The sequence below is a fragment of the Chlamydotis macqueenii genome, chromosome 2, assembly GCF_036417535.1.
Source record: "Chlamydotis macqueenii isolate bChlMac1 chromosome 2, bChlMac1.mat, whole genome shotgun sequence".
In the NCBI taxonomy this organism is placed as follows: Eukaryota; Metazoa; Chordata; class Aves; order Otidiformes; family Otididae; genus Chlamydotis; species Chlamydotis macqueenii.
The window spans coordinates 134883588-134900880 of NC_141557.1; the positions used below are offsets into that span (position 1 = coordinate 134883588).

Genomic DNA, 17293 nt, shown 5'->3' on the forward strand with positions numbered 1-17293 from the left:
GCATAGAATCATAGAATCATAGAATCATAGAATGGTTAGGGTTGGAAGGGACCTTCAAAGGTCATCCAGTCCAACCCCCCTGCAAGGAGCAGGGACATCCCTGACTAGATCAGGTTGCTCAGAGCCTCATCCAGCCTGGCCTTGAACGTTTCCAGGGATGGGGCTTCCACCACCTCTCTGGGCAACCTGTTCCAGTGTTCTATAACTCACATCGTAAAAAAATTTTTCCTAATTTCTAATCTAAATCTACCCCCCTCTATTTTAAAAACATTACTCATCGTCCTATTGTAACAGGCCCTACTAAACAGCCTTTCCCCATCTTTCTTGTAGGCCCCCTTGAGGTACTGGAAGACCGCTATCAGGTCTCCCCAGAGCCTCCTCTTCTCCAGGCTGAACAGCCCCAACTCTCTCAGCCTGTCCTTATAAGAGAGGTGCTCCAGCCCTTTTATCATCTTCGTGGCCCTCCTCTGGACCTTCTCCAACTGGTCCATGTCCTTCTTGTGTTGGGGGCTCCAGAACTGGACACAGTACTCCAGGTGGGGTCTCACCAGGGCAGAGTAGAGGGGGAGAATCACCTCCCTCGACCTGCTGGCCACGCTCCTCTTGATGCAGCCCAGGATGTGGTTGGCCTTCTGGGCCGCAAGGGCGCATTGCCTGCTCATGTTGAGCTTCTCATCCACCAGCACTCCCAAGTCCTTCTCCTCAGGGCTGCTCTCAATCCATTCCTCGCCCAGCCTGTATTTGTGCCTGGGATTGCCATGACCCAGGTGCAGGACCTTGCACTTGGCCTGGTTGAACTTCATGAGGTTGGCACGGGCCCACCTCTCCAGCCTGTCAAGGTCCCTCTGGATGGCATCCCTCCCTTCCAGCGTGTCAACGGCACCACACAGCTGGTGTCATCTGCGAACTTGCTGAGGGTGCACTCTATCCCACTGTCCATGTCGCCAACAAAGATGTTGAACAGGGCTGGGCCCACCACGGACCCCTGAAGGACGCCACTGGTGACCGGTCTCCACATGGACATCGAGCCGTTGACCACCACTCTCTGAGTGCGGCCATTCAGCCAACTCCTTATCCACCGAGTGGTCCGTCCATCAAACCCATGTCTCTCTAGTTTAGAGAGAAGGATGTCGTGTGGGACAGTGTCAAAAGCTTTGCACAAGTCCAGGTAGATGATGTCAGTTGCTCGTCCCTTGTCCACCGATGCCATCACCCCGTCATAGAAGGCCACCAAATTGGTCAGGCACGATCTGCCCTTGGTGAAGTCATGTTGGCTGTCACCAACCACCTCCTTGCTCTCCATGTGCCTTAGCATGGTTTCCAGGAGAATCTGCTCCATGACCTTGCCAGGCACAGAGGTGAGGCTGACCAGCCTGTAGTTAGCCGGGTCTTCCTTATTCCCCTTTTTAAAAATTGGGGTTATGTTCCCTCTCTTCCAGTCATCGGGGACCTCACCAGACCGCCACGACTTCTCAAATACAATGGCCAGTGTCTTGGCAACTTCATCCACCAGTTCCCTCAGGACCCGCGGATGGATCTCATCAGGTCCCATGGACTTGTGCACCTTCAGGTTCCTCAGATGATCCCAAACCTGCTCTTCGAGTACAATGGGCAGTTCTTCATCCTCGCAGTCCCTGCTTGCACCTTCTACAGCTTGGGTGGTGGGACAGGAACTCTTGTCGGTGAAGACTGAGGCAAAAAAGTAATTGAGAACCTCAGCCTTCTCCATGTCCTGGGTAACCAGAACACCAGTTCCCTTCTGGAGGGGGCCTACATTTTCCCTGGACTTTCTTTTGTCCCCTACATACCTATAAAAGCTCTTCCTGTTACATTTTATATCCCTGGCCAGATTCAGTTCTGCCAGGGCTTTGGCCTTCCTTACCTTATCCCTGGCCACTCGCGCAGCATCTTTGTAGTCCTCCCAGGCTACCTGTCCCCGCTTCCACCCTCTATAGGCTTCCTTTTTTACTTTTAGTTGGTCCAGGAGCTCCTTGCTCATCCACGCCGGCCTCCTGGCCTTTTTGCCCGACTTGTTTTTCATCGGGATGCACTTCTGCTGAGCTTGGAGGAGGTGCTCGTTGAATATAGACCAACTTTCCTGGGCTCCTCTTCCCTCCAGGGCCGCCTCCCATGGCATTTGGCCCATCAGATCCCTGAAGAGGCCGAAGTCCGCCTTTCTGAAATCTAGGGCAGAGAGCTTGCCATGTAGTTTCCTTGCTGCCCCGTGGATCTTGAACTCCACCATGTCATGGTCGCTGCAGCCAAGGCTGTCCTTTAGTTTCACATCCCCCACCAGCCCCTCCCTGTTGGTGAGCACAAGGTCGAGCATAGCACCCCTCCTTGTCGGCTCCTCTATCACCTGCAGGAGGAAGTTGTTGTCCACGCATTCCAGGAACCTCCTGGACTGCCTGTGCCCTGCCGTGTTGTCTCTCCAACAGATGTCAGGGTGGTTGAAGTCCCCCATGAGAACCAGGGCCTGTGACCGTGAGGCTGCTCCTGTCTGCCTATAGAGCACTTCATCTGCTCTGTCCTCCTGGCCAGGAGGCCTGTAACAGACCCCCACTGTAACATCCCCTGTCCGTCCCCATCCTCTAATCTTGACCCATAAGCAGTTAATCTTGACTGCATAAGCAGTTACAGTTCCTATTGTTTCCCCTTTGTGAAAGTCTTACCACCCCGACTAAGCCGGAGACACCACCGAGTAGGAGGATGATGATCAGCGGGGTCGGGGCGGAAAAGGGAGGTAGGCGCAGCACCCTCAGGGCGTCCCCTGCTATTCGTAGAGTGAGCTCTGGGTCCTTTCTCACGCCCTCCGCTCCCAGCCGCCTCTGTTTATACCCTCAGCAGATTCAGTGGAAGAGGACTGACCAGGTGTTGACGTACGCGTGGCCAGCGCATGCAGCAAGGCCTGCCAAGTGCGTGCCCTGCTGGCTAACAGCGGTTCCCGGACAGCAGCAACATCCTGCTCAATAACAACCTTCCTAGCTCCCCTCTCTGAGATAACAACCCTCCTGGCTCCCCTCTCCAAGGTCACGTTCTCACAGCTGTGTGCAGCTTGTAATTTCCCACAGTGGCCCTACATGGACCATCACTGGTATCCCTCACACACAGGCACTTCAAACTATTTAATAAACAAGATGTAACTCCCTACTCACATAACCTCTGAGAACAGAGACAGCTTTTCATTCTTTGTATGGCTATTGTCATTAAAAAGACTTTCTTTATTTTCACAGGATTTTAGATCATTAAAAGATATTTTAATTAAATATTTTCCCCTTGATAAATATATTGAAAGATATAATAATTTTGAAGTTTAATATTCTGAATTTCAAATTCCCTATCATGTTGTTCAAATCGGTTGATCCATATTTGCCTATTGCTCTTCTGCCTATGTTGCTCTTACTACTTTTGTATGACAGTAACAATTGAAACTCTTCTTCATATTAAGTTCTAGTGTGCTAGGGCTCGTACAAATGTCCAGAGAGAATCTGATGGCTGATCCCTCTGATTCTACCTTTGAAGTCAGCTTTGTTTTTCTCACTAGCAAGTGAAATATGAGATTGGTCCATCTATCTAACATACTACTTGCACTTGTGCTAGAAGAGAAAGGTGGGATAAGCAAAGAGAAATGTATGCTTGAAAGTCCAAATCAATAGCCGGTACTGCTGTGCTAGCTTTTGCTTGAAAGTCTACCTCACACCCTTTTGCAGTAATATAATTTGCAGCTCCTTGATAAAGATATTTCTTCTTTGGAGATTGACCACCCATGATCACAATAGTAATCAGCAACTGACCTTGTTTCAAAAGTTATTGCTCCACGCCAGTCTTAATATATATTGGCTTTGTAAAATGGGTGGGTGCTTTAAACCTTGACATTCTCATAAAAAGCCCCACCAAAAGCACTGCCACAGATTCCAATGTAGTTTTTTTATTTTCTTATCTTTCTGATTTTTTAAAGCAATGGGAACACATCAAAGGTGGCGGCTCATGTAAACAGGGCTACCCATGCTGGCCAATTTCCTAGGCTGAGTAAGGATAAAGAGAATTAGGGAGGAAGACGAAAGAAGATAGTGTTACCTAGATGTTTATTTAATATATATTTTTTATTTGCAATGTAAAATTATGAAATGTATAAAAAGCTGCATGTTTTCCTTCTATTCACATATTCTCACCACAGTAAGTACCCTGAGTTTAAATGGGACCATTCTTTCTCTTCCCTGTTCTAGATTTTGTGTTAAGGGGGGATGTAAAACGTTAAGGATGAAGGTTACTACCATGAATAGTGACGGGAAGAAGGGAGGAGTTTTTTCTTGATTCAATACCACTTTAAACATTGATCATTTCACTAAAGTGTTGTGTCCCACAGAGAGCTGCATCACCACAGTTGAGATCATGGAAGAAATAGAAGATGTCCTCCAGAGAGGTTGTTGAGTCTCCATCTGCTGAGGTTTCCAAGCCTCAGCTAAGTAGAGCCATGGCTGACCTGGTCTAGCCCTGGATATAGTTACCTGTTGAGCAGGAGGCTGGACAAGATACCTTCTAGAAGTGCCTTCCAGCTCTACGAATAGGTAGGGAAGCCACAGTAGCTGTTGGATGCATGGCATGTGCAGTGGTACTTTCAGCCTCTGACTCCCCTGTGGGAATTCAGGAGAATGTCCTGTCCTAGGGTGTGAAATTTGTTAAGAGGCAGTGCAGAAGGAGGCACATCAGAGAAACATGTTGCTGACACAGAGCAAATTGGAGCTCCTACTTCTCTCTTATATTTGTTAAAAGTTTTTTAAAACATATTAAGCTTCAGGCTAGGAGACATTGTCTTTAGTGTTGCTCTGCTGGTAGCCTTGTGTATGATACTAGGGAGCAACATACCTTATTGGATCACTCAGCATTAGGATGCTGTAGTATACCCCTAATTCAAAATAAAACAAAATCAGGATGTATCCTGATAGTAGGCAAGCTTTCAACTAGTAAAATTAATCCTGTCATAGATTGTTTTCTACATATTTAGCTTATTCTGAGCTCTGACTTCATTTACAGACCACTTTTAAACTACATTAGTGTAATACCTTTACACATACATATTGTAATTTGAAAATAAGCAGGACTGTGTTTAGGGTATTTAGGGTCATATATTGGAACAGGCTGCCCAGGGAGGTGGTGGAGTCATCATTTCTGGAGATATTTAAAAGATGTGTAGATTTGGAGCTTAGGGATGTGGTTTATGGTGGACTTGGCAGTGCTAGGTTAACGGTTGGACTTGATGATCTTAAAGGTTTTTTCCAATCTAAACAGTTCTGTGATTCTGTGATATTCAATAGCCTCTGTTTGACACAAACTGCTGTTGATTTCAAATAGTGTCTTGATTTTCATCAGTTTGGTTTTGGTTTGGCTTGGGGATTTTTGCCTTCGTTCCAATTATGAACTGTAGTTCAAAAGCAACCTGCAGTTATCCATCGAGTTTGGGGAATTTTTTGTCTCATGGTAAGACCGGGTTCTAATAATTCTTATCATTCTACAGGCCAAAGTGCAGCTTTGTCAACATCAGCCATGCACACTCCGTGGGGGTGTACACACAGATGTAACAAGTTTTAACAATTTTGCTGATGATGTATATGAAAATAAATAGGAACTAGATCACGTTCTGTCTTGCCACTAGTATGCTAATAGTTTTATTGCTAACAGTTTAATTACTGTACTTCAGTTACTCTTAGTTGTAAAGTCTTCAGCTTTGGCTCTGAATTCATGTAAGGATGAGTTTTGCTCAATAAAAAGAATTTCTTTGCAAGTACATTATAGAGTAAAATTAAAGTGGGAGCATGTGCCTTAAATTTGGAGTAGAAGTATCAGAGTGGATCTGTCAGACATTATCAGCAACTGACAGTTCATATTGCTATGGCAGTGATTCTGCTAATGCTAAAGCTTTTGTTTAATTTAAAAAGTATAAACCCATTTCCAACAAATATAGAGTTACATATTTTTTTTTCAGTGATTGTTTTTTTTTCAGTTGCCTCTAATGCTTTATACAAAAACAACCATTCTGAACTCTCTCACACTTGAGTTCTGTCGCACTTACTCTCAGGGGTAAGGATGGGAGGCTGAATCAGCTATTACCCCATAGCTACTCTTGTCAAACATTTTCGTAACCACTCTGATAGCCATCAGAAAGTACTTGTAAGTCCCAGCAGATTAGGAATTTTATTAATTATTTGCCGAAGACTGCCTACTAGGTATGGCCTTGTTTATTCTCTTGCCATCTAAGTCAAGGGACAGAAACTACAGGTGGGTTTCCAGGTACACTATGAACAACAAATAGTCAAAATGAAAAATTAACAGCTCTCAGACTGCATTTTTCCTATGAACTACTTGTTGACTACCTGAAAATTGTGAACATCTACACAGAAATTATGATCAATACATAAAGATGGAAAACTGAAGTATTTCTCAAGTAATCTAATTCATCCTGCAGATCTGTCCTTTTTGGTGGATAGAAATGGAAGACGATATGGGATAGAAATGGAAGCTACATCTTCTGAGACGGTGAAGTTAATGAAGCAAAACTGGAGGTCATTAGTATGGCTGATATAGCAGTATTATGCCAAAGTGTTCACATTTCTTTAGTAGACACGGAGGAACCTAAGAGGTATCAAAGAAGGCTTTGTTTCCCCAGAAAACTGATCTTTTTATTCACATACACACGTACGCACATATTAATCATGATTACACTTTAAATCTGGAATCAAATACAATTTGGTTTCAAGCAGACCTTGTCTAGGTGTCAGTAGTTAGGTGTATTTCATGTTCTGGCTGATACTTTATAGACTATAAAACTGTCTTGCTGTGTAGAGCATTCATAGAAAAATAACATTCCAGTCATGTAAGTTGTATAAGGGTGAGTAACGGTAATGTTTTGCTGGGAGAAGGCAAAAATTGTGCGAGGGGAGTTCAGCAAGAAGGTAAGGGAGGGGGAAGGAGAGGAGAGAGAGAGAGAGAGAGAGAGACCTTAACAGCTTTAATTCCTTCACAGTCCTGTGGTTTGGGAAGAGATGCTGGAGGCAATTTTCAGTACTAAATTGTTATGGTAGCTTAATTCAATAGACTATATAAAACCAAATTTAGTCTAAGGTGTGTCTGTTTTTTTAACTTCTAATGTGTATTTTCCACAGTGATAAAACATTTGAAATGAAACTTTCTATGAATGTTTACTAGCCCTCATGCGTAATGCTGCAAACAAAGCCCCACAAAGACCACATGATATAGGGGCACATGCTATAGGAAATGGCAATAATGGAAGCATAATGCTCCTGGAGCCCTCTTTCGTGCAGTCATTTTCTTGATATCTAGAATGTTATTAAATTAATCTGTTTGGAAGAGAAAAGATAGATATACAGATCATTGTCTAAGAACAGTGATGGTTACTGTATCTCAGTTAAGAGTGATGAATGTCTTTCTAAACGAGAGTGTGAATGCATTAATGTTTAATTTTTATATACATAGAATCATTTTTACCAGGGTTGATAAGACTAAGGAAACACTTGTAAATGTTCTTCCAAAGTAGGATAAAAAATATTCTGAATTCTAGTGTTATAGCCACTGAATGTGGTATCTCATGCACACATATTAGTATTACATTCGTAACAGGCAATATCAATAAGTTAATGAAACTTGCCCCACTGCTGCAAGCAAGTTGTCAAAATGTGAAACTCTATAACTGTTTCCTTGGTGCTCATAGTGATGTGAAAGTGTCTCTAGAAGAGGTCCTGTAACATCTGGGGAGAAGATGAGAAGAGCACATAAAATACATACTGAACTCCCCAAATTTATTGTGGTTGCTTTTTTAAAAAAATATAGCAGTCAGAGTGTGGACCATTAAGTTAACATCAGTTGTGCTACCAAAATGTTTGACAGAGATTGCAACATGTGATTTACGAAATGTGACTACTGTATTTTAAGGAGCTTAGAGTTGGGAAAACCAGTTAAATGTGAAGATGAAAATGTAACCTGACCAAACTCCACATCAGATATGCTCATTAAAAAAAATCTTGGATGAGGAAGAGAGGAAATTATTAATACCTTCTATTGTTGGGTGCCCTGACAGTGATCCAGGGAGTGGAGTAAGCCCTTGCAGTGTGAAGATAACCAGAAATAAATGTACCAGGCAAAGTAAAGCAAGAGAGTACCCAGACTGTACTGCCTTCCTTTCATGCCCAGGAAGGCAAGAGCACAACCATATAAGAAAACTTGAGAAAGATCCCTCCATAAGCAAAAAAGACATTTCCCAAAAAAGGCAGGCACAGAACCTCAGTTCTTCCCCATTGCAGACAGGAAAATGTGTGTAAGCTGCCTCCAAGGCACGCCATGCCTAAGGCAAGTTGAAGAGGCCAAGGGGCCAGCCTTGCAAGTCAGCTGAGACACTACAGCAGGCAAAAGAAACCTGCACGGGGATTCTCTAAGAGGAAGAAGGTCTTTTGGTAAGTGTCAAACAAGACTTCTTTGCAAATTAGAAAAGATACGTTGGAAGTTTTCAGCTAGATGATTCATACTCACGTCATATCTGTGTGACAAGAAATCAGTAGCTCTACCATATGTCCAGAACTCTATAGGGAAACTGCAATACCAATACCATGACAAGCCACCAGGCTCTTTTGTCACATACTACACTCAGGTGAGTCATCTGGGACAAAAATCCTCTTCCCTTGTAAGAATGATATAATGGAAATATCCAGACATATGTTTAAGAGAAATAATTGTATCCAGTTCCTTTATTTCAACAGCTTTATTCTGGATTTACAGTGAGGTAGTTCAGAGTGGTGACATTTGAATACCCTTCTGTAGATCAAAAGGTCTTTACACTGATATTTTAGGAATTCCTTTGTTTTGTGACGTTTTATTCTCTTATAGAGAAGAAATCTTGTTTTCTTCACTGTGTTTAAGAAAGTGAATAGGCACAGGCCCTTTCAGAACGCTGAAGTATTAGGAGGCACAGATTTATCAGAAACCAGGGAAACTGTAGTCAGCATAGCACTGGTCTAGAGGATCTACAACTGGGTCTGTGATGCACAACAGCCCTTTCCACTCATCTCTGACCAGACTGGAATTGAGTGTAGTCCTGTGCTCAGTAATAGAAGAATCTCCTTTGTATCCGATGCACTTCCCACATCCATTTACCATGGAAATTATTGCGCAATGGGTCAGGAGTACAAAAGTGCTTTCTTAGAGTCACAGTATCTGGTATTTCCATTTATATTGTAACTTCACTTGCAAAGTGCACTCTTGGAAAAATAAGCAGTATGTCTTGTCTTCACAAGCCATACTCAAGACCCTGACAGTTATGGTCTCTTTCATTTCTCAATTTTACTGGTTTAAACCTTGAGTTGTTCAATCCAAAATTAAATTACATCAGTAAACTTAGTGCAAATGAGAACAGAATTATATTTAATTTAAGCCTTCTGACAGTTTGAAAACTGTCAGAGGGAGAGGAAAGCATGTGCTGCAATTTCCTACAAATATTTTTTTACATAAACTCTGATATTGTTACATTGTAATTGATTCATCTTTTGTGAACTGCGCTTTTCTGTTTCATTCAGTGCTTCTAAGACTGCTTCTCTAAAGAGTACATAAAGTTTCTAGACATCTGTTTTTGTAATCTTAAGTGGTTAGTCTTTCAGCTCCAGCTACTGTGATTTTAATTTATCAATCCACTGTTCAGTGAAATGCTGCAGAAACACTTAAACCCATCACTTATTTCTACACCCATCAATGACAGTCTTCTGCACTTGTCAAACTAAGTTAAATGACACTCCTGCAATGTATACAATATCACTAATAAATTGGACAATCAATCACATGCATGGTTCGACAGCAGTACCTTGAATACACTGAATTTAAAACACAGTTTTAAGATGCAGGATTCATTACTCTTTTACTGACAAAAAGCTACTGTATGGACATCAAGAATTTCCTGATCACTGTGTACCATTAAAGGACACCTTGGGAAATGGTTAGGCCACTGGTTAGGCCACTGGAAAGCTTTTTCATTACTTTAGTATAAAATGTTCCCATAGGAAACGTAAGTAATTGGAGATTACTTCCGATGACAGAAAAATAGCTTAACAGCAGGAGGAGAAAGGTCAGGGAGACATTAAGTAGATTTACTCAGGTTTCGTTACATACAAAAGCTACTATTTTGTTTCAAAAAAGCACCAGGCTAACAGTGTTAAGCACAGACTGTCCCTGCAGCCACAATAAGTGCTTTTTATTAGGAGTAATTCCAACACTAAGCACTTCGCTGTACAGAAAATTGTTAGGGCTAAATTTTGCCTTGAAATCCCTGCATCACTTGTGCCTGTTTGGCTGCAATAACAGCTCCCAGACCAGCCGATCCCCAGAGTCTGAACATTGATGCTGATGTCTTTGCTATCCTCTGCTTCACAAGCTTTGCCTAATCCTCTACAGGAAAGTGTCTAAGTAGCTTAATTTCCTCATTGTATATATGCAACTTTAAATACTTGCCCAAGTTTTGCTAAAATTCCGGTTGGAGAGTAAGTTCAACAGCTTTTCAAAAATACTTTTCATTAGGAAAATAGTTCTCAGGACAGAAGATGAGGGTAAAGAGGGATGTATCTGAAGACAGAAAAAATACAGCCTAATCATATTGCAAATAAATTCTGCCTAGTGCCTGCAGAAAGATACTTTAGAGGAAAATGGAGTACTGTATGTCAGCTATTTTATGTATACACGTCTTGCTTGGACAAAATGTACCTGAGATTTGCCAAAAACTTTTCAATTTTGCAGAAAAAATTCTCCATTTATAGTTCTACATTCCTTGCTGTACTTTTTATAATATGACTCCATACTCCTCCCCCACCTCAGGAAAAAAAAAATTATCTTGCAATTACTAATTGGATGAATATGTAGAATTAGAATTAAACTTTTATTAATTTTTTGTTACAAAATTACTATCAAAATTGATCTGTAATTGAAATATACAAATCGTAGGTTATGTTCAGTCATTTGACATTTTGAGGCAACTAGTTGGGGATTTTGGTGGTTATTTTTTAACTATACCTATTTGCCCTCATAACTGCATTATGGAAATGAATGTAAAATACTTTTCTGCAATTACTTTTCCTGTTCTGACTTCCTCTTTTTTGCTGTAAATCTCCAAGAATATATTAGTTGAAGGAATCACTGACAAAATTTGTCTTTTGACAGTAAGTATGTCAGCAAAAAGCAGGCTCTGGAGAATATTCTCTTTCCCTGTAGAATATACAGCCTGAACTAAAACAAAAATAAAACAAAAGTGTCCTTCTGCTTCTATCAGCATCCTCAGTCTTAGCTGAAATCAAATAGTCTCTAAAGTAAAGGTGAGATTCGGTCCACTAGTTTAATTCATGTCTTTGGGGAATGTAGGTAACCGTCCACTGAAAAGTGGCCTGAAATCTCCACCATTTTTTTAATAGCTCATGAAAGTCATTGCCATCTGATTGATTTTCTAACAGAGGAAGTTTCCATCTTCTGATGCTTATTCTCTAAATCATCTAGTTACCCTCATCCACTCCCTTTTTTAACAGCACATCAGTTTAGACTGATTCTCTTTTGCACTCAACAGGAACAATTTCTAGCACTCTTTTTACATGACAAGAGAAATTATTTTAGAAGTGACTGGAATACTAGCTTCAACCGTTAGGTTGATATATGCCTCCTAAAAACAGTTTGATTGAAAGAATATTGCTTTTGTATTTAATATTTTTATCCAGCCCTGACAACAGAGAAGCGATTGACAGTATAAATGGTGACAGTGCTGTGAATTGAATTAAGATACATTATGGCTGATTTGTCAACATTTATGATTTACAAATACATCTCTGTACCTCTTGAAAGAAAAAGTGATATTAGCTAAGGGTGACTCAGATGCGAGACAGAAATTCTTGTTGCCATGAAAATAACAGAAGCTGTTTCTGCTCTGTTGTGCATTAACTGTTCTAAAGTCAGGGTAACTCGACTGAAAGCAGTTAGGTTCGTTAGTGTTTGGAGCTAAGTAAATTAAAACAGGATGTGATGGTTAGTTTCTAAAAATCTTTTGTGGGCGTAGAACACAGAACACAAGAAAGATTATGCTGTGATAATGTATTTCAATGTACAAAATAATCAGACAAATAAAGGCATAATAACATCCATGGGCTTATTTCAAAGACACAGAAGCATAATTTTGCATTTGCCTGATTGACACACATGCAACTGCTGATGTGCGTAGGAAATTTGAATGTGTACAGCATTATACCTCTGAAAATCTGTTCTTTGGGGAAACCTTTATTCTTCAGGCATACACAATTTAAAGCAGGCTTAGTGTTAAATGAAGTGAAGCTAAAAGAGACAGCTCATACAAGATTGACTTGGTGATATTCAGTCAGAAAAAAGGAACCATGAGTTTTGCTTAACAGACACACATTTTATTGAGTTTTCTTTGCCTCGGCATGAGCATTACCGTGTCTTTTACTGTCTTCTGTTTTAATAGCAGCATCATGCACACAGTTCTGTTGTTAATATTGCCGAGATGGCATATGTTTGTGGGTAAGTAATCTGCCTGTTTACAATGCCATTAGGAAACTGCTGACTCTATGAGTTCACCATCTCATTTAAACCTTTCTCTGCTTCTGACTTGCTGAGTATTTGGTATTCAACACCGTGCAAGTGATTTCCTGCAGCCTCCCTAACACAAGTTGGTGGGTTGCTAAGGAATATATCTCAAGAGGTTAAGAGCTCTGCAGTCACCTTGATCTCAGTGCCAGTGATTATCTGTGTAATTTTCTGCTTTGTGTGTTATACCACAGCACTGACCAAAGCTTATGTCTGTCCCTTGGCATGCGTAAGTGCCAACAATTATGGCTGTAGATGGAGAGATGTACTGGTTGCTTTCACGGTATAATCTCTTTAACATGTTATTACAAATGAAATATCATCATTTAACTTAAAAAAAAAAAGGAAGCGGGATGGGTTGGAGAAACAAGGAGGGTTTTTTTCTCCTAGGTCATCCATTTTGGGTTATTTTCATTGTCTTTGGTTCATAGCCTTTTCAGTACACACGCGGGACAAGCCAAGAGGACTAGGAGCTGCCTTTATAAACCCCCAGACCTCTAAAGGTCTCACCTGATGTCTTGCATCGCGAGCTCTTAACTCAGCAGTCACAGTGAAGGATATTTAACACCAGCAGCTATAGCATGTTGCTGCTGTGTTGCCTGTGCTGCCACAGCTGCAGGTAGAATTTCAGGGAGGGAGAGAGATATCCAGATGCTGGATACAGAGAGGAATCCACATCAAAATTTCCCAGTGCTTTTAAACCACCCTCCTTTACCTGTCTTATTCCAGACAAGACCCTACAGTGCCATTCCCCTTCTGCTGTTCTAATAGATGGCATGGAAGGATAAATGTACACTTGAATTCAGTCAGCTTTTTTCAAGGAGACTAAGTAATGGGAAAGGGAAAAAAGAATTGAGCCCCTTGCTCTGGTGAGAGCTCATAGCAGCCCATCCACCTCTAGCACCTCTGGGTGCTATTCCTACGTTGAGGGTGAAGTAGCTGTTGCCACATCTTTGCCAATCATCCCAGGTAAGGAGTTCCTTTGCCGCTCTGTATCAGTGGTATTTCCACACAGAAATGCCTTTTGCCAGTGCAGAGAGATCTCAAATGGCCTGTGGGGAAAGTGATTCCCTCCCCACCTTCGGCTGGAGTACCCAGCATCCATATCGTGGGACACGGAACTTAATTAACTGGAATGCCCTTGAATTGTGACGATTTCACTTACAATAAACTCACACAAATGTAAGCAAATCATCTCCTGTTAGCTTGTCAATTGTGCTAGCAGGCTGCACAGTTAGAAGCCACAATATGTTTACGTCTTGTATCCCAGCCACAGGGTCAGTAACCTTTTCACAGAGAGATGGAGGAGAAGGACAAATTGGATAATGTTTGCTGCAGCTGAAGCCATGTGTATGCCCATTTCAGACAGTGACTATAATGCAACATACAGGATACCTGCAGTTACCTCTTATCTCAGTAGGAATGGGTGCTACTGAACTAAACCATGCAAAAATGCAAAGCAGCCTAACTTTAAGGTCAGAGGCAACACCTGTAGCAGAGCTGTTTAGATAGCTTCAGCTGTAAAATACTATATGAAAACTGCTGGGGCTTCTCTAGGTGAAAATTAAAGACATAATAACAGTATCAGGTGCTTCTGAAGCAATGATATACTTTTAAAAGGTAATATAAGCAACTCATAAAAAATTAGAAGAATTCATAGATTACACTGCCCTGTGATAATCAGACCCCAAAATATGCTTCTAATTTTTCCTACTCTGGTCCCATATACAAGCAGTAGACCATGTGTGTTGCACCTGTCATTTGCAAAGCTGAAGGAGCATAAAAAACCATGTTCAATTTCAAGACAGAAGTTACCTGAACAGGGAACAGAGCAAAAGGATCAAATTCTCAGGGGCTGACTGATATGTGAAAGTACTTCTCTCAAAAGAGAAGTATTATCCAAGATATTATAGTAAATTAAAAATATTTTTTAAAAGATAAGCCACATTTTTCAAGAATATAAAAATATTCTACATGAAGAATGCTGTGTGACAGGATCTTGTCAGTTGTACAGTGACAGAGTGAGAGCAGAAGTTAGGGAAGGAGAAAAACAATCAGTTGCCACACCAGAAACCCTTTCTTGCATTTTCCCTACACAAAACCTCCACTGCCTGGCACTACCCTCAGATCTCTGCCTGAGATTTATCTTCTTCCTGTGCCCCGTTGGTGCCACCATTCCTGGGGATAGCTTTGAGCTCTCTCTGTCATGGCATTTGCATGTGAAAAGTTCCACACTTTGAACGCCCAGTGAAGGGATATCAGTCCTTATCGTGTCCTATGGGCCAGAATTGAGTTGTCACAGAAAGATACAGCTGCCCTTCAGCCTTACTTTAGCTGGTGCAAAGTGAATTATTCTTCATCAGCTTCACAAGGTCTTCTAAACTTAATTTATCCGGTCTTTACACAAATTGAATTAATGTCACTCCAGGTGAAAGGTTTCATGTGACAGGCCTTTTAAATTTAATCTATTTTTATTCAAATTGTCTGTTATCTTCTACTTGAAACCACAAATTGAAGGATGGGCTTATTGCAACTATTAATCATTCAGCTAAATAAAACCACTAGCAAACTGTAAATAGCTGTATATAAAATAATAGGTCTGCTACCTGCTACCTCTCAGTTCCATGTAGACCAGCTATGGAGTGAAAGATTAAATAAGAGCTGTCACATAGTTTAGGGAAAAATTTGCTAGTTTTGCATTAAGATAAGAAACAGAAACATGATCGCTGTACAAGGTCCAACTATTATTACTTGATGTGATTACTTCTCTGCCACACACAGCTCACCTCCTGCTGGGTTCTAGTCTCTCAGGGCTGTTTTGTTTAGTTAGTGTTTCACAGAATATGCACATAAGGCTTTCTTTTCTCAAATAGATTACTAACAGGACTACAGTCAGCTTTCTCACCTGGTGAGTTTCATGATCTTCACTGCTTGATCCAGTATTTTGTGGGTAGACGTTACAACTTATCCTATCACTTGCACTTGGGCACTTGCATCCAAGGCAGATGTGGCAGAGGTGGAAATTGTCCCCTGACCTCCTGCTCCTTTGATGGATATTTTTACCAGTTGCTGACAGGGAAAATTGCAAGCCTTCAAAATTGAACCACTGAGATAAAATGATTACTAAGGTAATTTAAGCCTGCCAACTCTATTTTTTCCACCTTCTACGTGGTCAATTTCTGAAACAAATGGAAGAAAATGGAAGAAAAGCGGGAAAAGGCATTATGTCATGAGCAAAAATGAATCCAAAGAACTCCAGAATTTCTGTGTCATTCTTCAAATTATGCACTAAAAAAAAAAACGAAGATGTTTTGCTCAATGTTCAAGAGCAGAAATTATGCACAAGTCCATTCCCTATGAAGACAAACTCCATTAACATGTAGCTACCACCATTCATCTCCCTTTATTTTCAGTGAATGTTTTCTTCCATGCTTTATCCTTTTTAAGGCTCTCCTTTTTACCTTTCTGCTTTCTTATTTAAAGCCTCTCCTTTTTCTGTGTACTATTTGTAATTGTCCTCAGGCCAGTGAAAAATTTTGGGTATTACTAGTCCTTTATTAGGCAGAGTATAAATCCCTTGTGACTTTTCCATGCAGACCATTTATTAACTCTTTGATTCTATTTTTTCAGATGTGTGAGATAGACTTCATTGCTATTTCTTTGCCGTAAAGGTAGAAAGTTGCTAAACTAGGAAGATCAATCTAGGATTGACTTTGCAAATGACAGCTCAAAAATAGTTTTCCCTTGGACCTTTGCAATTTCCTACCTATATTTGTTTCCTTTGAAGGTGCCTGTCTTTTCCCAGGTTAGTACCTATATTCCCTTCTGAACCTGAGAGGAAAGGCATCTCTGTAAAGCTATTGCTTGCATCATTCACTTTCCAAACGTTTTTTCTTTTCTCTTTATGATGAAAGAAGATTTGGTGAACTCAAGGACCAACAGTCCAATCCTTTCCATATTTCTCATAAATCAAATTCATTGTCTTATCTCTGCTCACCTACTCACTTATTTACCAGTCTTTCATGTATTTAATGTCTTCCTAGTTCACTGATTACGCTGTGTTAACCCAGCAAAGAAGAGGGCTTCAGTACTAGAGTGCTCACTTCATTTTCTCACTCAGACAATTACACTATAATGATCCTCTAATTAGAGAGCTGTTGTGCTGCATTAAATCCTTTCTATATTTGCTGTCAACTGTTTACACTGTTCTGCGTGTCCCAGACTTCCCACTTCCATGTATACTACAGTGATAGCTGACAACAGTTTCGACAAACATGTATAGTGTACGGTTGTGGAAAAGAAGTGTAAGGACTTTGAAGAAGGCTTTGAAATGTAAAAGTAAGCCAATATTACCACAAAAGTTGTAATCAATGTGTATTTTTCTATAAATCAGTTCATTCTTGTTTTTCTGTGTTTTTCCACAGTGGTTATGTCTTTGATTATGATTACTACAGAGATGATTTCTACAATCGGTATGTGGGGTTATATTTTTTTATATCCTATACCACTTCTACTGTTTGTTTATAATGTAATCACATCATTTGGTTAGACACGTCTGTTCTGATTTTACATATTATTCATTTCATTATTTCTATTGTGTATCAGAAGAAGACTATTTGAATATATCACAAACAGAGAAGATTGCCACCACTAAATGTAT

General features: G+C 40.8%; 1 protein-coding gene across 4 annotated transcripts in view; it reads left to right on the plus strand.

The window, feature by feature from the left end:
- RALYL (RALY RNA binding protein like) overlaps positions 1-17293 on the plus strand; it is a 405974-nt gene that overhangs the window by 353613 nt on the left and 35068 nt on the right. For all 4 annotated transcript variants that reach the window (XM_086742442.1, XM_086742444.1, XM_086742443.1 and 1 more), the window contains one exon: positions 17058-17105. In XM_086742442.1, coding sequence (XP_086598568.1) covers positions 17058-17105 — 48 coding nt within the window. The remainder of the gene's footprint in view (positions 1-17057; positions 17106-17293) is intronic.